The 24,499-nt window shown below is 35.7% G+C and overlaps 3 protein-coding genes across 6 annotated transcripts in view; 2 read left to right on the top strand and 1 right to left on the bottom strand.

Moving 5' to 3' along the window:
• kdm6a (lysine (K)-specific demethylase 6A) overlaps nucleotides 1–9,691 on the bottom strand; it is a 52,248-nt gene extending 42,557 nt beyond the window's left edge. For all 3 annotated transcript variants that reach the window (XM_084121984.1, XM_084121985.1, XM_084121986.1), the window contains exons 1-4: nucleotides 9,219–9,691; nucleotides 9,018–9,081; nucleotides 3,489–3,597; nucleotides 3,363–3,412 (exon numbers count right to left, since the gene is read on the bottom strand). In XM_084121984.1, the coding sequence (XP_083978110.1) occupies nucleotides 3,363–3,412; nucleotides 3,489–3,597; nucleotides 9,018–9,081; nucleotides 9,219–9,376 (381 nt within the window). In that variant the 5' untranslated portion in view covers nucleotides 9,377–9,691. The remainder of the gene's footprint in view (nucleotides 1–3,362; nucleotides 3,413–3,488; nucleotides 3,598–9,017; nucleotides 9,082–9,218) is intronic.
• A 685-nt stretch (nucleotides 9,692–10,376) lies between these two features.
• On the top strand, nucleotides 10,377–12,384 carry fundc1 (FUN14 domain containing 1). Its single transcript, XM_084122062.1, has 5 exons — nucleotides 10,377–10,462; nucleotides 11,073–11,235; nucleotides 11,343–11,418; nucleotides 11,520–11,648; nucleotides 11,796–12,384. The coding sequence occupies exons 1-5, from the start codon at nucleotides 10,444–10,446 to the stop codon at nucleotides 11,871–11,873; spliced, it is 465 nt and encodes a 154-aa protein (XP_083978188.1). The 5' UTR covers nucleotides 10,377–10,443; the 3' UTR covers nucleotides 11,874–12,384.
• Nucleotides 12,385–12,632: 248 nt separating this feature from the next.
• Nucleotides 12,633–23,211, top strand: efhc2 (EF-hand domain (C-terminal) containing 2). 2 transcript variants are annotated; one of them, XM_084122053.1, is made up of 15 exons: nucleotides 12,633–12,800; nucleotides 13,146–13,334; nucleotides 13,424–13,574; nucleotides 13,664–13,887; nucleotides 13,956–14,207; nucleotides 15,510–15,617; nucleotides 15,766–15,904; nucleotides 17,016–17,181; nucleotides 17,944–18,086; nucleotides 18,177–18,373; nucleotides 18,514–18,647; nucleotides 19,247–19,441; nucleotides 21,022–21,114; nucleotides 21,201–21,303; nucleotides 23,019–23,211. In XM_084122053.1, the coding sequence occupies exons 1-15, from the start codon at nucleotides 12,759–12,761 to the stop codon at nucleotides 23,127–23,129; spliced, it is 2,247 nt and encodes a 748-aa protein (XP_083978179.1). In that variant the 5' UTR covers nucleotides 12,633–12,758; the 3' UTR covers nucleotides 23,130–23,211. The 2 variants fall into 2 exon arrangements, with proteins under 2 accessions (XP_083978179.1, XP_083978180.1); XM_084122054.1 differs by lacking the exon at nucleotides 19,247–19,441.
• Nucleotides 23,212–24,499: the final 1,288 nt, after the last annotated feature.

The following is a 24,499-nucleotide window of genomic DNA, read 5'->3' as shown; positions in this document are numbered from 1 at the left end:
AATGTTATTCTGACTCTTAAACAGAAGGGGGGGTGGGACAAACTTTGCAGAAGATACAAAATCTTCAACTTCCACAGCTGCACTCTGCAATAGCTAGGTTTCCACCCAAGGCTTTTTTAGCGAAAAAAAGGTTTAGCGCATACATTTTTTACTCATATAGCTGATTGAAATGATTTTTTCAAATGTCGACAATCTTTTTCCATTTAACTTTAGCGCATAAATTGTAGGTCGATACTTCAAATGTCACGAAAAACTAATTTGGAAACACTGTCGATAAAAAGGGCTTTAACGCAAACAAATGTGGTGTCACATGACAGAATTAGCCTATACTACAGCGTCCGCATTCGTGGTGCTGCTCCCGTTGAAGCACCGTTTCTCTGTAGTTAAAAGGCACATTAATCTATTATATAGGATAATTATTTCTTTTTACAGTGTATAAATTCTGAATAGGCAGTTGTTGCTCCCATTTTAAAAATAATAAGTCTATCAGCAATCATTCTTTTCAGTCTACAATCTAATAAAAGTTAATCAGAAAAATAATTCAACTTTACCAGTTTCTGAATATTGCATGATCAAGTCTAAATAGTCTTTATAATGAAGTTAAAAAAACATGACACATTAATAAAAAATAATTTTATGTATACTATTTAATAATACATAATAAAGTTTTGTTTCTAATGGATGAGTAAAATATAGCGCCAATCTGCAGCTTGTCAAATTAAAATCGGGCATCTGTCAAAAGAATGAAGGCTGTTTCCAAAGCTGACAAAAAGAAAGGTAAAATACACGTTACTTGTGTATCTGATTAAATCAATGTCATAAAAATCACGATTTCATGGTCTGAAGCTGGTTACTTGAGAAATGAAAATCACAAACATGACACGTTAAAGCAATGTTATAAATACAATTTATTAATATGTAATATAATTTTATATCAAACAAATTAGGAAAATAAAGTGAATTGAATCCAAAAACCTCTAAACGAATTTCAAAATTATTAAGACGGCATCAATTAAACAATAGATCATTTCGAAAAGTTAAATATAGGCCAACACAAATAAAAGTTGCATATGTCTCTGAAAAAAAAATCAGCAGCAATATGATGTTTTTGATCGATTTGATGTTATTGAAAGCTGAAACCAGAACAAATAACTTTTTTGGTTTGAATGATCTGAATATGCGTCACATCAAGCCGCGACTGGCATGACTGCATGTTAAAGACATGACAGACCATTTCACTGCACTGCCAACCCTTTTCATGGACCCTAGAATTTGGCATATGCTACAGGACAAATGCTGCCCTGTGTCCAAACCCATGGGGTTCGTCAAATAAAGGCTTTTATATGCAGTCCTGTCAGACCAGCAGTCCCACTTTGTAGTGATCTTCTGATTTCCTAATATTTCCTAATTTAGTAATAGGCATGAAAATAATAAACTGGCCAATTCCAATTGCCTCATTACACTCTGCATTTTACAAAAAATGTGAAAGATACGATATAATTTGCGATATGGATGTTAAACAGGCTGGAGACAGCAAATTTCACAATCTTTTTTTTAACGCATATTCACTTTGTCGATAACAAAACCGCAAAAAGTGGATGGAAACTTGGCTAAATTTTCCATTCAGCCATCCAAACTTAAATAGTGCCAATGCTGATAAAGTGCCAATAAATTAAATTACATATTTAATTTATAGTACAAACGGTAAGAAACTCACAAAAGAACGTTCAGCCCATCTGTGCTGGAAATCAGCTTCTATTAGCCGTATGCTGAGGCTTAGCGCCTGATATGTGAGAGATGTCACTTCTACAGTCGACAGCCGTATCTGAAGTCAAAAGCACTCCATCACGGTGAAAGTTTGCACTGCCAAAGAAATTTCACAGCCAAGAACGTCACTATTGCTCAAGGAGAAAACAGTGTTCGGAAACCCAGAACTGTCAGAGGCCATTACTGACACTCACCCAGGATCTAATTCCACATTCAAAAACCTTCTTACAGACAGCTACACCTAGCCAGACACATCAAACTGTATTGCTTTCACTAATAACAGACACCTGGAATTACCATCTATTACAGGAGATCCAAATGAAAGTGGCCCTACTAAAAATAGTCTTAGTCTCGTGCAAGTACGTGTTAATTTTTTATCGTGTCATTATCACTTAGCTTACTTTAAGTTAAAAACCCTTGTTTGACACATGATTACGCTCTACGCAAGTACATCACCGTTCGATATTATCCGTGATGCATTAAGGCGAGACACGGCAGGCAAAAACATCGATTTTCATGCAGATTTTGGGCTAGTTTACTCCTTCAATATGTTCTTTCAAGCTGCTATAAAGAAAACGTTGAAAATATAGATTAAGATGTTTATTTTATTACATTTTGTTTACTTGCGGCAGTAAGTTTCTCCCGAATTTACCAAAAAGTTAGCATTCCAACGCAACACGTCGAGTTCCGTCTGTTTACTGAAGTCTGTCATGACCGGTATCGTTGTGAAGCTCTGAGTCTCCTGCACAATGCTATGTAACCCAAATATGGGCATTTCCTTTCTATCAGTAACCAATCGTGAATGTCCAAAGGGGGTTTTAAAGCTAACCACGAAATCTCATTTAGAGCTATTCAAATCTTTAACTGCCATTTTCTCACAATGAGTTTTTGTTTATGAGTTTTTTCTCCAGTACAAACATCTCAGCCTATGTATCACCTGTGTACACCAAACTTTCCAGTTATACACTTAGCAGTATTCTCAAGATATTTCCAGAGGGATTTGTTAATAAATCATTCCTGGCCTGATTTATGTGACATTTTAATAAAAAAAATATGGCGAAAATCGATTTAAGGCTATGGACAGTATATTTTGATTTCCTAGGTAATGAAAGCATATATCCTGAAATCCCTCTGAATTTTTTTCTTCATCTTGTGTGTAAACAAAATGAAAAAGAATTTTGCACCTGGTTTTATCATATGTTCAGATCTATCTAGCGAAAATATATGCAAAATCGTGCATATTAAATGAGCTAATGCTTAATTTGCATAATCAAACATACAAATTTCTAAAACTTGTAATACATTTTTTTTATATACTTGTGTAAGTAATCAACTGAGGAAGTTTCATGGTGATATCTATTATTTAAAAATGTTACCCTATTCACCTGTAGTGTCTCGCCTTAAGACAAATGCAATGTTGCCACCTGCATCCATGACCACATACGAGAGTGGTTGTGATCGGATCAAAATGAATTTCCAAAAGACACTGGTCCCTGTTAACACCTGTATTTAGTGCGGTCTACTTGTTGAATGGATTTAACAGCAAATGTAAACTGTGCCAGTGTGTAATCAATGAGAATCAAAGCATCCCTCACCTTCCAGTAGTCTGACTGTAAACTGTAGTATCTCTGGTATGCAGATAATGCTGAAAAAAACAAACAAAAGAGATTAAGACTTTTTTTAATGAATAAAAAAAAAATATTCCTTAAGTCAGAACTCACCTTTAGAATAATCTTCCAGTAAAAGGTTGAAGTGTCCTAACTGGCAAAACACCTCTGGCTCCACCTTCCCTTCAGCTTTTAAGATGTAGACGTCATAGCAGCGAACAGCCTGTGAAGTGAACAGCACACAAAACAAGTCAGAATGACCACCTGGAAGAAAAAAAAATCAATCAGTTTGTCTTGAATTTGGTAACAATTTAAAGGACAAACCAATTGGGCCCATTACATACACTTTTCAATCAACTTTACCATAGTCATATTTACCATTAGATACTCCAGCGTTGCTGAAATACAATGCAAAAAAAGATAATTCTCTTGATACTTCTAATGCATGTAAAAATGTACAGGTATTTGCACTTAAACAGTCTAATGCTCAATCCAAACATACATCTCGGCCCACATTATGAAATTTTCTGTAGCCAAATATCTGTATTATTTAACATAATTCCAAATTCAGCAGCAGCCATACACTACCGTTTAAAAGTTTTTGGGGAAAAAGGGAAAGCAGCAAGGACACATTAAATTTAATAAATTTATAATGCTAGAAAAGATTTCCATATCAAATAAATGCCGTTCTTTTGAACGTTCAAAACATCAAAAGTTTTCATGGTTTCTACACTATTTTTTTTCACACTGTTCCACTGTTTTCAACAATTGTTTCCTGAACACCAAATCAGCATATAAGAAAGATTTCCAAAGGATCATGTGACACTGAAGACTGGAAATGTCTCCACGATCTGCCTGTTTATGTAGTACGATACTACGATCTGTCTTCAGTCATTTATATCTTAAATGAATGTAAACAGTTCAGATGCATGTGGTCTTAAAGTGTCATTATCATTAATTACAAAAAAAAAAAAAAAAAAAAAAAAAAAAAATCACTCAATGATCTTGACTGAACAACTTCAGTAGCTTTAAGAATCAGTGTATATTTAATTCATACAGCTAAGTCTGTTGTTTTATTTTTACATGTGTTTATTCAATTTCTTACTTGAATGCTAATGTTACAGTAAATACACCTACTGTAGCTGAGAATATTAATGAACTGTTATCTTATTTGTTTTTGTCCTATGAATTGTAATTTGCATCTTTGTTCTTATTTTCAATAACAATGATAAAATAATTATTATAATAATAATAATAATAATAATAATAATAATAATACGATTTTGACTATCGCCCACACCCACCCTTACTTTGTCCTACCTTGTAAGGCTAAAAAAAAATTAAATAGGGAAATTAGTTTGACTAAAAAACCAACATGAAAAAGTATCGTAAATCGATCGTGATCCTGTCTGAAAAAAATCGTGGTATGATATTTTTGCCATATCACCCACCCCAACTTAAATATTATTATACAGCCTTGAGTTTCTTTAAAAAAAAATTCCAACCCCATAGTGCCTTTACAAAGTTCAACTTTAACATTTACCTACATGTTATAACGTTTAACATTTACTTCATTTCATCTAACAAGCTTAACTCCAAAATAAATGCGGCACATGAATGACTAATACAGCGTTAAAGACTTGTTTCAACTGCTTTAGTAGAATGTTTGAGACAAAGCAACATAGAAGTACAGAAGGAGCAATCATTGTAAATATACTAATGCAGCACACAATATTCAACCGGTGGTCTTGTTTGCTTGTCCCCCATCGTTATACTTTAAAGCTCTGAATCTGATACACCTACAACGTCATCCAAGTTGAACTGAACTGAAGGTCACAGAAAAGGTTAAATACACTGGTCATTTTCTAAGACACAAACAGTTCAGGAGGTTTCAGTTTGTATTCTTGGATATATGTTTTGGACTACCGTGTTAAATTGCTAGAACATTAATTAGGCTGGAGATAATGAAATTGCTATACAAGCACACAAGCTAAACACACATGTGCTATGCTTTATGACATAGCAAATGATTGTTCGCTTGTTTACAAAGACCAGTCAATGAGTGAATTCTGTTCATTTAAATAATAAACATTGGCTACCATAAAGTCTTTTTAGACAGACAATATCCAGGAACCAAAAAAAACTTCAGAATATTTTGATCAATAATGTTAGTGCCAATATTAATACATGCTTTGGTGACTAATAGGAAGAAGCGTTCGTTTAACCGCAGCACCGTGGTCTTTGAAGAGAGCTGTATCTGGGACAACACGTTTTGACAGACATGGCTAGTTTGTGGGAAGAGTTGAACAGAAGCAGACAGACAGCAAGCAATGCTCTCACCAACAGCGCTGAGCCGAGTGACACAGAAATGTGCACGTTTATTTCTAAATGAATAGTCTCATTCTTTTTAGAGCCACCAGAACTTCAAAATGTCTGGCCTATTGCAGAGATAGTAATTAAACATTCCACCTGCCCATCTCCTGAGAAAAATCCAGATGATTTACAAAGGAAGATGTGAAAAAATAAGTCTACATGGAATTGTAGAAATGGGTCTGCTGCAAAACATTTAATGTGAAACATCAGAGATGACCATTGTTAATGCCTGTTCACGCCGATAACGATAAATATAACAACCATAAAGCATCCACACCAATGCACAATAACATTATGTTTATTATAAGCCTGCGCTGTTACTTTAAATGCTTGAGCTCTTTAGTCTGTTGGATTCTGACATTTTCTGAAAAATATTGTTCTAAAGGGATATAATCATTGATACATATAAACACTGATCAGCGAACATAAACAGAAGCTTAACCATACATGCTTCACAAATGAAAACAAACCTTATTGGTTCTTGCGGTAGGGGTGTAACAATATACCGTGTCACAATATATCGCAATACAAAAATGCAACAATATGTATCGTGGATAGTGACAATATGTATCGTGGATAGTTCACCCAAAATAAAAATTACCCTGTGAGAAAAAAAATGTAGTTTTCAGAGTCAGTACTACATTAAACTACAATATATTATGTTGAATATAATGTATAATAATTGGGGAATATTAGTGGGTCCTGATAATGCTTATGTTATAAGTCTTATGTTACCAGTAAAAAGTGGCCTACATTATTTTAAATATATCTAGTCAGTGACCGAGTGCAAGCATATTCATCTAAAATAATTCTGTATTTTCAGCTTCAGAATCATGAATATATGTATGTATATATGTATTCTGGTGTCACCATTGTCCAAGCCTATTCATTTACACCCACAATGTAATATCAAATTTAGCGTGTAATCAACAGTACATTTTTTCTTAAACTTTTATTATATGTCTTGGAGTATCGCAATAATATCATATCGTGAGTTCAGTATCGTGATATGTATCGAATCGTGAAATTAGGGTATCGTTACACCCCTATCTTGCGGAAGCTCAAATGTGTTGCGTAAGAATGAACCTGATTGGTTCTCGCATGTCAAGCAAGAATGCTTGAGCTTCCATTTATCATAAATGATGTGTGCATTGATGAATGTTTATATGTGCATCTATATTGATGAATGTTTATGTGCATAAATGCGGTTTAGTCCACATTTTCATCGAGCCTCTTCAGAAAATGTGGACTAAACCACAATTCCTATTAGTTTTACAATCCCTTTATGAACTTTTTTTAAGTATCAAAGTGGTAGTTGCATAGCTATCTATTTTCACTTGTGTTTCAAAGATGAATAAAGTCTTACGGGTTTGGAGCAATATTAGGGTGAGTAGATGACAATTTTTATTTTTGTGTGAACTAAACCTTTAAGGTTTTCTTATCATTATCAGCAATTATTTAGTACATTTCATGTGTCCAGTAAATATCAATGTCTATGAATAATAAATCCAACCTATTAATCTCATTATCTTACAGTTTTGTCAATAAGCTTACATCCATAGTTCGGATAAAGAATAATAAAAAAATATTTTAAGTGCAGAGACTTTTTTCATTCATCTTTTAAGTAGAGACCTTTTTTCATCTTTATAACTTAAATCTTATACTTTATTGCAGTTCATATTTACATTAAGGGTCCTGCAAAATGACAAAGAATTTAAAAAAAAAATGCAAATATGTTGTTCATATGTAACAACAGACACATAAAACATCAGCCATTAAAACAAATTAATGGCTCATGACTCATGAGACATAATATTCACTATCCAGCACTGGCGTACTGCAACAAATGCTGCATGCAAATGCAGGAAAAGTCATGTAACCTAGCAAAGAAACCCAAGTCAACTGGCCAAATGAATTATCCGCAAAATTCATTGTTAAACAACATACAAGTGCTCTTGAGCAACTTGCTTGCTTTACTGAAAGCATGGCTGCTGAGAAAAGACTAAAAAGAGACCAGCGTTCACCTCGCATGCAGTTATAGTTCGTTAGCATCATGCTAACCAGCTAGCATGTAGCCACTGCCGGGTGAAACACTGGTGGGGGATCAGAGTTTTAACCTTCCCAGTTCCTCTCGAAACACTACAATAGTCAACAGACCGGGCTAAGATCTGCAAATAAGTTCAAGAATTCAAAACTCTGGCCTAACCGAGTATGACCAGCTCAGCTGGCTAAACTTACACACTTCAGAGGTTTTATCAAACGACAGATGCACCTTCTGGCACAATTCTCTATAATTAAGACAATCAATTTCTTCACACACACACACACACACACATTAACTGATATTCAAATGGATGCAAATAAATAAAAACAACCTCATCATTGCCCTCAACTCTTCATTACCACACTTCAACGAGGTCATAATAGGCGAAAATCTGTGAAATCATTTCATACAATATGGACTGACAAACATAAATAAATCTTCTCAACAGAACAGTCTATTCCTCGGATGGTGATAGCAAAACAACGCACAAAATGAAGAAAGTCTGACTGCAGTTTAAACCCAAACAAACATAACACTCAGTTTAATAACTCCATGATTACTTTCAAGGCAGTCAAAATATTAACTGAGGGGAACAACTACATAACCTTATCACTGACATGCACAGAGCAGCCTATCAAGTCAATTTTAATTGTGTAGTGCTTTTCATACAATACGCATTGTTTCAGAGCAGATTTACAGAAAGTCATGTTGGTAAAAATTATAATATAGTCGCATTTAGCAGATAAGAGCTATTAAAGTTTAAATTTTACAACGATACACAATCACGCATTTTTGCTTTCCGTGAGTATCCTGAATATATGCGGATGTACTATCCAACTTTAAATATATCGCTGGGCGATAATATGGTTTATATTTATTTGTGGCTGCATAGTACACCGTGTAATATTGTGTATAGCTTCTATTTCGTTACATTATAAATATCTGTTTACAGCATCATAAGTGTCACGCACACAGCATTATTCTGTACAATTAGATGTTTTTCAGGCTGTATATGGCTGCTGATTAATAAAGTATACAAGTATATGTCTATAGACCCCCTTAAGTGTCATTACATAGTGTACTGTATCAATTTTATGCTTTTTTTTCTTATTCTGTGCAATGTGGTTACATTGTGCAGACTGGTGTTGCATTGTAATTTCCCTTATATGATTAGCAGAGTTATGTGTCTATCTGTCTAGAGCCCCAACAGTGTCATACACTCGTACCTTTAACAGCAAGGCCTTCGTTCTGGCGCCATCTTCATGAAGCCTCTGAAATCCAAACAGTGTGCTGCAAATAGAGGACAACACAGGCGGTTCCGTGTTACTTTACCTGCACCGCATTCATTTGCACCGCTTTAACATGCGGGGAAGGCTCATAAAAATGCACAGAGGGTCATCGGTGCAGGTAAAGGGGCTTTAACTGACCTGTCTATGCTGGCTAAGCGCTCCCTTTCTTGCGGCGTAAGCTTCGGAAAGTCCTCCTCGGTTTCACTCGCTTTTCCCGCCGCCATTTTCTTTTCCTCATCACCACCACCAGCAGCAGCGCGAGCTACAGCGGCCACCGACACTCCGCACGATTTCATAGACAAAAAACTCCAGCGAAAATATTTACGCACCGCAAGCCGAGCACCCTTTTGCGTAGATATACACGCAAAAATGAATAGACGGAAAATAATTTCCTCTGAACACCCCCTTTTTCACATTGTCCTCGACATAAATGAGTCGCAGGTAGCAGGTACACCAAAATGCATGCAGAATGAGCAATGCAAGGTTTAACGGTTTAAATTGTTATTTAGTAATGTCTCAAACTTCCCCCTAGTCGCCAGCTCAAACTTGTTATAATTGTGTCACTCAAGCGAACCCACGCCGCCGCCGTCGGAACGCCTTCTCTGTGGTTTGGGCCAATCGCTGCTTTCGACAAGGACCACGTGATCGGCCTTGTCTTGGGATCCTTTTTTTTCACATAAACTTTCAAGGGGGAGGGTAAATAACAAACCCCTCAACTTTACGCCGTATCTTCGCCTGCTGCGATTGGCTCACCTGGATTTATTATGATTACGTAACACAATCATAAAATGCATTATTGGTTCAAGCATCTGTCTGTTTGATAACTCAGGGTTTTGAGGATGTAGGAGAACGTTGCTAATATATACGTTATACAGTATACATGTATACAGTATTTCATTGCATTTTATTGTTTTTTTTGCAGATCTGTGATATGTCTAATTCTGTAATTGCCCAGTTTCAGATAATAAATGCCACCACGTTATCATATCCCATAAAGTATAATCCTATCATTCTTTCTTTCTTTCTTAAAAAATCAGAAAGAGGGAGAGATACATCCAATAACTTTATAGAAAAACGGTGGAAATGATTAAGATATAATAATAATAAAAAATATTATTGATATTTGATATAGTGCAGTGTTTCCTATTATATAAAATAAAGCCAGTTTCAGGCAATCAGACCTCTGGTAGTGTAGTTAAAAAAATATTGTATATTCTAAAATTACACATTACATTTGCTATGTATTTTAGAATAGCACATACACGCAATCGTAAGGGTCTGTGGGCAGTGATCGCACGTAAATTACGCAGGATTTTGCGTAGAGCTGCAGCGGTTGCGAACATTGTGAACGCAGCCTCATAAAATGGCGGATCGCAGTGAAGGTAAATAAATTGGCCAACCAAACATTTGAATGAATAGTCTTGATTGCCAACGTGTTTATTTAACCATATGGGTTATTATGTGCAACGATATGTCCCCAATGTAGTTGCAGGGTGTTCGCTAGTTATGTCAGCAGACTATACAGAGATATCATGATGCTAAATCGTGGGAGATTCAACCATACTGTTTTCATTTTCATTTTCATTCGTATCTTTCCAATTTCACGTTAGTGAATGCATTTACAATATAACGTTACTCTAAAGAGCCTTTACTCTTATATTTCTATATACTTGCGATGGTGAGGTTGGCGACCCTTTTATCAGTGTTAAAATACTTAAACAATGGTTCGTGCTGTTTCTCACAACTCCTATTTTGTTTTTGTATCAGATCATAAGGGGGTTAATCAAAATTAATAAAGGATGTAAAACAGGTTGTGGACCTACAGTTTCTTTTTGGGTAGAAATACACGAATAATCTGTATAGTTATTGCTTACCAATGCAAAACATCCAAATGAATTATATGCAGGGGCATTTCACTTGCATCCATGTTTTGTGATTCTGTATACAATTACTATATTATTCATGTATAATGACAGTTACTGTTGTTTTCAGATGTAGATGCAGAGAGTGAAGATGAATTGTATGAGGTGGTTAACATCACAGATTATGCCAGGAGGCATCAATGGTGGAGTCGTGTTTTTGGGAGCAGCACAGGGCCCATTGCAGAAAAGTACTCTGTGGCTTCACAGATCATGATGGGTGGAGTGACTGGATGGTTAGTGTTAATATAGACAATCAATATTCTAGGTTGTTCCACATATGAAATAACTGAATAAATGCATTGATTATTAGTATGTCCACTCAAAGATCTCTGTCCTCTAGGTGTGCTGGTTATCTCTTTCAGAGGGTTGGAAAAATTGTGGCTACTGCTGTTGGAGGGGGATTTCTTTTGTTACAAGTATGGATTATAAAAATGCATGCATCATATAGCCTAGCCATTTTAAGGATTATGCTTCAATGTCATCTTTCCTATGGGGGAAATATATTTTCTTATTTCAGATTGCCAACCACAGTGGCTATGTGCAGGTTGACTGGAGGAAAGTGGAGAAGGATGTCAATAAAGCTAAAAAGCATTTGAAGAAAAAGGCAAACAAAGCAGCCCCTGAGCTCAATTCCTTTATAGAAGAGGTAGGTATTCTGTCATACTTTCATCATCGTATACCAATGTATACAAAAATTGTAAAACCCATTTTGTATTATTATTTAGCATTTTGTATTATTATTTAGCTTATTACATAACCTACATTCTGTAAATGGTATATTTGTCCTATGCAGTCTACAGAATTTGTGAAGAGGAATATTGTTATCTCGGGTGGATTTGTTGGAGGATTTCTGCTGGGCCTGGCGTCCTAAATGAAACCTGGATCTACTGTATTGCTACTGATATAAGTATTTTGCACAGTAATATTCTCCCTTATTTCAGTATCACAGCGGTACAACACTGGGACTTGATGTATTGTCAAAAGCAGTCATTTGCTTTACTGTTGTTCTGAACATATTCCTCTAAAATGTTGTTCTTAAATGTACATAGCCCAAACAACCTGAAGGAGAGAGAGGTGTATCTTGTGCCAATAACTTTATAGAAAATTGGTGGTGTGGTTTTTATTATGTTGTTTTTAATTTGATTTAGCTTATTGTTAATCAGTAAAACATCAACATGAAGTCTGTTACATATACAACTTACTAAACTGTATTTTGTTTTTGACCGTACATTATTTTAGTTAGTTGTACAATTTCTTTAATATCTACGTGTCAAAAAGCATGCATTGTTTTTTTAGTTTTACATTTCTGATTTATTTTATTAATATACATACACACCAATATCATGTTTGTGGAAATAATAAAACTAAAGTCTTTCTGGTTATTTACAGTCTATTCATTCTTTTTGATCTGTTTTTTTAGTTTTAAGTGCACCTGTCCTGTTGCTTTTACCTTCATCTGGTTGGTCATATTATTAATAATTTCTGACGGCCTATATTCGATGACTTAATCGCATGTTTCGCGCTATCGAAACGGTGATATTCAACATTGCCATTTGTTGCTGAGATACCGGAAGTATGATTAATATATTTTAAACGAAAAGCATAATAGATTAACCGGTTTCATGAATGTATTATCACGTGATCTGTGTTCGTTGCCTAGCAATATTTGCTAACAAGTTATTACCTTGGCGACCAGTTGTGCAGTCTGGTCTCGTCCTGCTCTGAGGAAATATTACATTATCGCTTGCTACTAATAATGGCGTCACCAATGCTGCCTGGAAATTCAGTCAACAGAAATGTTAAGTATCTATACAAATATTTTGTCTGCGTTGAGGGAAAAAAATGAATGTAAATAAAAGCTGTCTGTATTGTTAGCGCCCAAAGCGGTTTACTTTTGTAAACATTTAAAGTGTGTGTGTGTGTAACGTTATATAAGTTATATATTTATTGTGTGTGTGTATATATGTTATATATATATATATATATATATATATATATATATATTGTATTTTTCAACCATTCAGTACTGCTGAAGAAAATTGAAACCTCATAAAATAACAAATGTAGAAAACATTTTACAGTGTGGAAAAGTAGGATTTTCAGGAGATGATTGTACATTTTATTTTTATTAACTATTTTCCAGCTTGGAAGAGAGAAATTCCACAAATCTCAGCATTTTGATTATTCAAATGGAGTAGCCATGATGGTTGGTGCAAAGAAGCCAGGCATAGGAGGAGAACTGCTTCTGGGGCAGAGCACAAGACCCAAGTATTCACTTTTTCCAAAGAAAGAAGGCAGTGATACTCCGGCATGGGTTGCCTTTAACAAACAGGTTTGTCATCATTATAAGGAATAATATACCTTTTTACCTAGTGCTGTGCAAAGTATATTAATTTCCCCTCTCTATTTTCTTACCTGAAGGTCCTGTGTTTTGATGCTTATTTCCAAGAAACTGTACCTCAGCGTAGGGAAGAAAAATATAGAGTGCGAAAGTGCAAGATTTACTTCTACCTGGAGGATGACACCATACAAGTAGTGGAGCCAGAACTCAAAAACAGTGGGATCCCACAGGGTAAACTATCAAAATCAAACATATAGCATGATTAATGAGAAACCAGTAAAAACATCCTGTTTAAATCCAGCTGTCCTCGTTCCATGTAGGAACCCTCATTCGGCGCCACCGTATTCCTCTCCCAGCTCCTAATGATGATTGCTTCTACAATGTGCACCATTTTAACATCAATCAGGAAATATTGCTCTATTCCAGGACCTTTATGATTACAGACTGTGATCCCTTCACACGCAACTTCTTGATGAAAATGGGGGTGCGCATAAACCCCCTTGCTTCTGCACCAGCAGATCCCTATACCACACTTCGACAAGAGGTAAGCACCATGAGTCTACACAGCAATATCAATACCTCAGTATTATAATCTTTCTTTCCCCCTTGCAGATGGAGGAGAACATGAAGCCACTGCGGCCGTATGAAAGATTGGATACCCTGAAGCAGTTTTTGGAACATGACCAAAAAGTCCTTCGCTTCTACTGCTACTGGGATGATACTGAGAGCACGTTTGGAGACCCCAGAGAGATGATCTTGCATTATTTCCTGGCAGATGACACCATGGAAATTTACGAAGTTGTCCCTCCAAACTCCGGTCGAGATGCTGTCCCTAAATTTCTGCACAGGGGCAAGCTTCCCAAGGTTAGTAAAAAAAAAAAAAAAACAGCACAGCACAGCAAAAAAAAAAAAAAAAAATTTTTGATGGACAAAAAATGGACATCTTGTTTTTTTGGAATATTGCAGAACTTATTATAATTTACCCTTGCACATTATTATCATTGAAAAAAAAAAAGAAGTGAAAAAGGAATGTGCCCTTGTAATTTTTAATCAAAATAACTTTGCAACAACATAATCTATTCTCTAATGATGCATTTTTCGGCATGAGGGTGGGACAACCTGTCACTGCAGCAATAGCATCACAGCAATAGCAAAACATCCAATTAATTCCCGATGGACAAAATCCTAAATTTGTCTTGTTTGATAAAGCCTTTATATTCAAATATACATTATAATAAGGAAGCAAAGATTGAAATTGTTTCATGCCGACTTGAACACATCCTGAATTTTTTTTTATCAGTTTCAAATATTAAGCAGCACAACTGGATTCAATATTGATAATAATAAGAAATGCTTCATGAGGACCAAAGCAGTATATTAGAATGATATCTGTAGGATCATGTGAAACTGAAGACTGGAGTAATGGCCCATCTTTGCCATCACAGGAATAAATTACAATTATACATTTATACAATTATATATTTAAAAAATATTAAAATAGAAAACAGTTATTTTAAATTGCAATGACATTTCACAATATTACCGTTCTTACTGTATTTTTGATCAATTCAGCCTTTGTGAGCAAAAGAGACTTCTTTCAATAACATTAAAACTATCTATAGACCCTAAACTTTTGAACGGTAGTGTATAAGCATGGTTTTAAACTTAAAACAAGAAATCAACTTGTATGTTATACTAATTATAAAAATATTCAAGCGGATGTGCTAAAGATGTGATGTCAATGAGGGTGAAATTAAATGAAAATGATTCTTCACTGTTTGTTCCACCTTTAGACGAGACTAAGTGGTTATCAGTTCCTCTTTCCTCTTTTGCTTGGACAAATTTCTCCATCCTCCATGCCAAGCTTTTATCCAGACTGACAGGGCTGAAAGAACATCCAACTTCCCTAAAGCACTTTTTAGTTTCCGCCCTGCTTTTGTTTTTCAGTCTAAATTCATTATGAAAGATGGGTTTGTTCAGGTTTTTTTTTTTTTTTTCCTGTTGTCATGTTGTTTTGTCACAAATTCTGTTGCCTATCACTAAATGTCATCTGAAAAGGTTTGCAGGAATCCGCCTGTGAGAAAATAATGAACCCATTTGCAAATTTCGCTTGTCCTTCAAGTAATGAAAAAAATGCAGTTATTTTCTCTTGCTTCTGCCAAACAGAATGCTCCTATTCCCAAACGTCAGCCTGGAGAAATAACAGATCGCACAGTCCTCAATGTATTTGGACCAGTTGGACAAGGAGGACGCTACATTTTGGATAGCCTCAAAGTAAGTACTGATTAAAAAATAGTCCATTGTGAACACCCCAGGAAATTCATATTAACAGTTTTTTACAAATACCATTTTTAATTAGTGTAGTAGCCAATTGTTTAAATTTTAATGGACTAGAATGTCAATGTCTCCTTGACATTTACAGACTGGAGCAGAAGAAGAAGAATTATACAAAGACTGTGACCTGATCATTGGAGGCGTCATTAACGTGTGGGGTCGTAGGGTCTTGTTATATGACTGCGACAACTTCACTAAAGAGTATTATCGCTCCAAATATGGTATTGGTGAGTTACATCATGACTCAAGAGTACGTAGTATTTATGCTTTTAAAGATGTTGAGATATTGGCTTAGCGTTAATATTGATTTATCTATCATATTTCATGATTTGTAATAGTTTTGTCAGTGAAAATAATCTAATTCCTTACATTCAAAGGAGCCATTTGTCTTTTTATGATTTATTATATTATTTTTATAGTATAAACAAATAAATATTTAATAATAACAACTAATAATCATTTATTTATTTATTTTATCATATATAGGGCCGCAGTAATAATAATAATAATTATTATTATTAGCATTCCCACAACCCTACATTGGACAAATGGACAAATTGTTGTTAATATTATTAGTTTTGGAGATTTTCAGAGGGAGGACTACTTTCAGGACGTTATTAATGACCACATGGTGTCAGTATTGAGTTTCATCTGTTACTCTGAAGCTATGATGAAATCACATTTATTTTGTTTGCTACAAACAAACTCTCTACAACATGTGCATCTTGTGCTCTATTGCTTTTTTTGCAGTGAAGTAAAAATCAAATTTAAATACTTCAACCCCTCATTCTCAGCTCACATCTCGTCTGTGTGGTCTGACAAGCTGTTCGTTATTTTCAAAGTCTTCCTGTCGTAAATCCCATGTCTCTATGTGAGACTAATACTCCCCGGTGTGCTTTCATCCCTGTGAATAACTGTCGGAATAACACACATTGAACAGCAGAAGACTAAAGGAGCAGAACTGATTGACACCTCAAGGTGACTTAGTTTTTGGACAGCAGATATGAGCAATGGCCAGCCCGGCCTCTTTATCTTCAAAAGCTCCGATATGAGAGTCACACAAGCTCCGTGCCAACAGTAACACAATACGGGTGCGCGTGCATCTGTCTGCTGCGGCGTTATGCCGACTGAAGAGATCATAGCATTAGTTACACATGAGCCTAATGGAGCCAGGTTGACACAGGCTCTGATGAAGCACTTGTTCGTTTTAAGATGAATTGAATTCATATGGGTAAACCCAACTCTGTATGACCTTACTTCCGGTGTTCCATGCTTATGTCTGCTTAAATGTGTGTGTGGGAGATGTTTTTGATGTTTTCTTCCTGTGTGGCTTTATAGAGGACTTCACACCTGTCTCATTCAAGGCCCCACCCCCTCCTAAACCAGCCAAACAGGTGCCACCCTACACTGGATTTGGATCTGAGGAAGATTCGCTCTGCTCCTGTCAGGGTTTGCTGTCTAAACCTCCACAAAAAGATTTCAGGAAGTTTATGGAGAAAGACAGGTAACCAGCGGCACTAATCTCCCTTAGGACGTCCAGAGTATATTCTTCCCTTCCATTTAAAACCATTAATATTATATCAAAACAACATTTCAGACCCTTACTGGTTTCTGATCATTTTGACATAAGAAGTGGACGAACATGTGCCTTCATAAATAATCAGAGGCTCAAACGCAATCTCTTGATACTTCCGATGTAAAACCAGCTCTTGCAAGTCAGTTTATTATTATACATTGTTTTCACAGTGCTTCACTTCCAAATATAATCCCAGAACCAGTATCATGCTGCAAATTATTCACTTACTCAGTTTGCTTTGGACAATACATTGTCATACATTGGCAGGCGTAGAGTTTGAAGAGAAAAATAAAGCTGTTCAAAATAAAGGATTTAGGATTCTTTTATAGATAGTAATAACCTCAAAGCAGCTAAGTGACAGGATTAAACCCACACTGAATAAGCAAAGAAACATCTTGAATTTAAGTAAGGAACCAAGCCACATCTTGATTTTGACGGACTGTTGACTAAATATTTAAAGAAGAATCATTACAAGTTCGAAAGAGGACAGATCTTCAGACTTTCTAGTAAAGTTTGGATGCACATAGTTTTTGGAATGGAAAAAGTTAAATGACTAGTGAATATTCAATAACAGTTTTTTTAACTGATTGCAGTTCAGTTGGGGTTGATGATATCATCCTCTGTATTGTAAAATAAAAAACTGTTATTCTCCTGCCAGATGATAAATTAGCTTTTTTTCCTCAACTCTAGGCAAGGTCTGGTGAGCAATGTGTTGAGATTTGTAGGGAAAATGTTGACTGACAGTCCTATCGACAAGGAACGCGTTTTTATCATATGCCTCTACCTCAGTGATGACAGCATGGCAGTCTTTGAACCTCCTCAGAGAAACTCAGGTACTGCCGTCCTGTTTAAATTCAGGTCAGAAAAAAAACATGATAAAGATTCTGACTAATTTGATTCCATTCATTGTTCTTGTGTTTAAGGTGTGACTGGGGGTAAGTTCTTAGAAAGAGGCCGTGTGAAGAAGCCAGGACAGGAGCTGTTTAAAAGTGAGAAGTCTGAGTATTTCACAGCTCAGGATTTATATGTGGGAGCTCGAGTGGATTTGAACAATCAGCCTTTCCAGCTGCTGGATGCTGATGAATTTACATTCAACTATATGGAGCAACATGCTGATGAGGTAACACACAAAAACACACAACCTATTTTGATTAACATGGTTTAATGAACAAATCATCCAACTTTTTGCTAAGCTGTGCCAAGATGTATATTTCTACACAGAAACTTTATTTGAAAGCCCTATGTTTCTCAATTACTTAGTTCCCCAAGGCCAATATTGGCACCATTATCAGCAAGGTAAAATCCATCAGTGAGGAACAGCAGAAGAAAGTAAAACAGTTCATCATGATGAGTGACCCAAGCAGCACTGGCTTCATTCCATATGAGTCATTCAGGTAAGGAGACGGCCAAAAATTCACCAAAAAAAAAAAGGGTGCATAACACATCCTGTTCTAACCTGTTATACTGAGTGAGGTTTTGGACCAATTTCACTGATTTTGAGTTTTGTGGGCGGGATTACCTGCAGAAATAGAACTGAATGGGGAAATTTCCTGTCGCAGTCATGGCTGATTGGGGGAAAAAGAAGAGACCTTTTATTGGTCATAGTCCCTGCAAGACACAGTATAAGAAGCAATGACTTATGTTATAGAAACGCATATTGTCAAATAGAAGCAGTCAAGGCTAATTCAGACTCCACTGACAGGCATCGACCAATGCAGACCTTTTCACCAGATGACAGTAGGTCTACATTAATTCTCATTCCAAGGCACGACAAACAACGATGCAAAGTGTTCAACTGGCAAAAACAAGCACCGACCAATGGAAACAGACGCTGACAGCAGTAACACTGATTCGACAGAACTTAACGAATGTGTTTGTTGCCATTGATCACCGTCTGTCGGTGCCGTGTGAATTGGCCTTAAAAGAACTATTTAGTAAACTATTTAGTTTGACATTGCGCTCAAACTTAAATTCATGACTGTGTTCATTACAGGACTTTGTTGGCAGATATGGACATTCAGTTGTCTGAACACGAGATCATGACGCTGGGTCGCAATTATTCAGTGCAGGAACAGCCAGAGGTGAATGTGGGCCTCATGCTTGCCGTGGCTCAGGATCAGCTAAAGAAGAAAATCTTTGAGAACTTCTCAGATATGATCCGTGCTTTCACACACGAGGACCGGGGCAGGTAGAGTTTTAGCAGGATTTATTCCATATAATCATCTTTCAATTTCAGTCTCAAATCTTAACTTTTTAAAATAAATATTCAGTTTTTTATATTACAAAGTAAAATTGTAATATATATATATATTATATATTACATTAATTGTAATTATATATATTATATATTACATTAATTGTAATTAATTGTGCAAATAGGCCTGTCAGAGACAAATATTTAAAATGCAGTATTTATTCTTATGATTTATTATTGGGATAGCGTTAAATTTAGATTTTTCTGCATATATGTTTAGTTTCAAAATGGGATGTGTTTTTTTTTGTGCATTCAGTTCTTCTTTTTAAGGAAAGGGTACAAAGTAATATGATAAATATGTCAATTCGTAGGCTTTATTCTCATACCATTGATAAACATTAAAATGTGACTGACTAAATATGACTCAAAAACAAATACTTTTTCTAAAAGTCTTAGGCCACTACTTCTATATTATGAAATTTAAAATAAAAAATCTTTAGAAATGTTCACAAGTCATATTACCTGCATAACAATTTGAATGAAAACGTATTAGTGACCTCAAAATAGTCTATCCTAATTATTTACGATGCATTTTAATACGAAATCAACATTGACATAAACATGCATTCATACAGAACCACAAAACCGTTCCCCACTTTTCTTTAAGGACACACACTCTCATGCAGGCACTGATGTGGACCACTAACAATCACGGTGAGGTAGAATAACCATCAATCTGCTTTCGATTGAGGGGGTGCGATTAGTTCCAGCGGTTCAAGTGAAGCATTGGAAACAGATGAAGACCTGTGGCATGTTGCAGGCAGGGGGAATTGATGAGGAAGAATGCCGGCAGGTCAACGTGCTTGTCCTGTTTATGTCACCCTGTGTAAAGTTTAGTTATTTTAAGATGTTCAAAATGTTCTGAAAATAATTGAACCTAGAACGTCTGCAGCTGTCTGTCATGAACTCCATAAGAAGACTGTATCATTTTATAATCAATTATAACTCTCTTATAATATGTACCATTCAAAGGTTTGGGTTAGGTTGTTTTTTTGGTTTAAATAAATTAATACTTTTATTTAAAATGATCAAAAGTGACAGCAAAGACATTTATAATGTTACAAAATTATTAATTTTATTTCAAATAAATGTTATTTTGAATCTTCTATTCATCCAAAAAAAATTATTACTGTTTCCACAAAAATGTTAAGCAGCACAACTATTTTCAAAATTGATAATAAAAATAAATGTTTCTTAGGCACCAAATCAGCATATTAGAATAATTTCTGAAGGATCATGTGATGCTGAAGACTGGAGTAATGATGCTGAAAATTCGGCTCTGCCATCACAGGAATAAATAAATTACATTTTATAATATATTACAATAAATAATATTTCACAATATTACTGTATTTTTTTTAATCAAATATATGCAACCTTCAAAAACATTAAAAATCTTACTAACCCCAAACCTATGAGTGTATATATTAAGTTATATTTATTAAAGACTGTGCTGACAAAAATTGCTCATTCATCTTTTTGTCTCATTTTTGTCCACACAAATTGTGCTGAAGATCTGGACACCTCTCTTTTAAAGAAGCACGGATCATCTGTAAAGCCTTTCGACTGCCCCTCTCTGATGGCCTACTGCGAGCCCTTCTCGAGAAGTAGGGTCAACAGAGCAAAAATCCCATTTATTATCCATGAAACATTTCAACGCAACGCATCCATATTTCCTGCATCTCTCATCTAGGTTTCAAGACGAGTCTGAGAAGATCGACTATCACGCCTTCTTATCAGCCATCAACTGGAGAGAAAACCCCGCCTCTGCTGTGCTTCCAGATGTCACTGTGAAGGTGAGTTTGAGCGTGGTCTGGATGCAATGATGACTATCAAGAAAAATAGTCCATTTGTTGTCAACAAACACATACTTTGAGACGTCATACTTTTTATCGTTTGCTAAAGCCGGCACATACACATGAGAGTGTTTGTGTCAGGGTCCAGGAACTGGTAACTTGTGGGCCCCACAAACTTTGAGCACCTCCAAGCCTCATCTCAAGTAAATCAGCCTTGGGAAAAACCCACTCAACAACTACTCTGAAGTGGAGCTTTTATTACAGCACAGTAATTTAGCATGCCTGCTTGGAGCCTAAGCAGAACCATCTGCGCACTGACTCACAATGAGAAGACTTCCAGTTCTACAGGGACTTAACTGACCAGCAGGGGGAGTTAGCAGTCGATTCATCTCTAGTTTCTCTCTACTGTCTTTTCTATTTAATCAGGGCTTGCAGGAGCATACATAGCGATACAAAGATGAATCCATGAGAAGCAAGACAGACTGTGCAAGCTTTTCTTTTTTTTTTTTGCTCACTCATTTCTCATATCATGGTGTTTATTGAATGTTAAATTTGCCATTTTCCAGACATTTCCTGTAGCCTAAATTAGCAGCCATCACAATGGTGAATTACCCTGCATTTATCAAACACTTCTTAGTATGAAAAAAGTCAAGTCAAGTCACATTTATTTAAATAGAGCTTTTTACAATACAGAATGTTTCAAAGCAGCTTTACATAGATAACAGGAAAATAATGCAAAAAAGTTTGTTTCCAGAAGAAAATAGTGTCACAGTCCAGCTTAAGTAAGTTCAGTGATGTTTCATGAACATATTCTTCAAAAAAGAAGAATATGCGCCTTCAAGGCAACATTGAAACTGTAAGGACTGATTGATCTGTCTAATTGGTCTAGTGAATAAAGCCATGTTTCTGTGCATAAGAAACGTGTATACTTATATTACATATGACAGGGTGATCAGATGTCCCTGATTTTCAGTGCCTATTGCACATACTTGTTTAAAAGATAATATATCATATCAAATGCGCTGATATCCAGTGTTATTTTAATACTATTAATATACCATTAGAGTTTTTTATTAATAATTTTAATTAGCTGTAGCTTTATATTTTCAGTTTTCATTTTAATTTTAGTAAGTTTCATTCTGTTTAGTTTTACCTTATTTTTGGTTTAGTAATTTGAGAAGAACGAGGGTGTTGCGAGTTATTTTAAACAGTTATTACAGTTCATAAGTGTGTTGATGACTACACAAATTTATGGTAGTATTTCAAGAGTATGATTTACCAGAGTTTATCACAGTACTACATTTACCATGGTCAAAACACACAAAACTGTCCCCCTTTTTGAATTCATTGATAATTACATTGGATATTTCAATGATATATAGACTGCTGAACTAGAAATGTTCCCGGTTTTCATTTCAGAAATCTGGTCATCTTAACATATTGAGCAATAAAAATCTTATCTGCAGCAATTCTTTTTAAAAGACGATTGCTGGTCTGATTTACTGAAGCACACAAAGTCGTTAAGCATTTGTCATACATTTTTAAATAGCAAGTACAAGACATTTACCATGTGCTAAAGTCAATCCGGCCTGATAAATCTATCTCTCAGTGCGCCTTAATTTGCAGAGACATGAAATGAGAGTGCCAGCTAAACACATGTGCTCCAGGAAACTCTGCAAACTGTTTCTCAAACCCTGCCTTGCTGTTGTTTTTAGTTTGATGCAGACTGGAGGGGAGAAGCTGCAGACCCTGCAGTTAAAACCATTAACTACTCACTCTTGCTGGAGGATGTCTTTGGCAGCGCGACGAACATTAATGACAGCTAAGAACGGCCTGATGGGATCCTCGATAACATGAGAAAAGTCAAAAAACGTTGTGTATTGCTCTGATTAAATTCACATTGTTGCACATTGTTGTTTCTGTTGTGCTGCATGAATGTCATAATTTTTATTCGACTTGAAATCAAAAACATGCTGAAATGAGAGAGCTGTTTGGGAGTGCCTTGGGACCAAGCGTGGAGCAGTTAAAAATACGAGTCGCTAAATCAAACCATATTTACAGGCAGACAGACATTCACATTTGCCGTGATTGTGTGGATAAAGATGTCAACATAATATGACAACATGCCATGGCCATGAGAGAAAACAACTGCCCGTTACAGTACCCAAATTCATATTTCCCAAAGGCCTTTTCATGATTTAGTTAAAGTAAAGCAAGGGTTTTGTCCGTGGTAAAAAGGTCCAACATCCTCATTTTATAACCTGCATTTGCTGTTCACACTCTGACCTGGCACATTATGCGATTGATAAATGCTGATGCTTTATATAAAAAGACAGGTTGAGCGTGTCTGTAATCAGAGCTTTTGCGTTCAAGGCCTCAGTTCCTGGCCAAGACAGAAGAAGTGCATTACATCACACGGGTATTATCAAGTCTTCATTCCTAGCCTTCACACTTACTAAAATATTAGCCTCATGAGTTAGCAGGCTTCTGTCTGAAACACAAAGGCTGACGCATCTAGGACATATTTAGCTTGGCTCCAGTCAATGAGGCCACACTTTGACATCCTAGAATGCAACAATGACCCCGGTTACATCTGGTATTAACATCCATTTCTGTGGTCAGCATTAAATATACAGGTATAAAACTGGGTTCAAATTGTTTTGGGATCGGATCACTCAAACCACACTCTGAAGTAGTCAAAAATCATGTGACCACATTGTATTTTTAGTGTAAATGTTAATGTGTCACAGGCAACAACTAGGAATTGCCAGATATTGTCTGCAAAACAAAGTCTTGGTAACTGAATAAATGTAGATCATGTTTAAGCATGTGCATGTTCATTTAATACAGGTACTCAACTAAAATGACAAAAATTCTCATATCACCCAAGATATTAATTTCAGTTGTAAAATATTGCCTTAATGTTATCATTGTGGTTGATTTAATTTCTGTCTGTAGCATTAAAACATTTATGTCACTGAGCAGGTGAAATCACAAAAGATATAGGTCTATTGTATTAACAATAATAATATGAAAAAAAGCCTCCACATATAAGATGATTACTGCCAGAATTTCCTTCCCGAATATCATATTAAGAGTTTTTGTCACGGCCAAAAAAAATAAAAAATAAAAATGACGGGTAAAAAAAGGCCCATTGCCACTTTCAAACTAAGCAGCTTTCTGTTGTCCAGCGTGG

The sequence above is a fragment of the Abramis brama genome (assembly GCF_963993115.1).
Source record: "Abramis brama genome assembly, chromosome: 8".
Classification (NCBI taxonomy): Eukaryota; Metazoa; Chordata; class Actinopteri; order Cypriniformes; family Leuciscidae; genus Abramis; species Abramis brama.
Note: the sequence above shows the minus strand (reverse complement) of the source record. Positions and strands in the feature narration are given on the sequence as shown.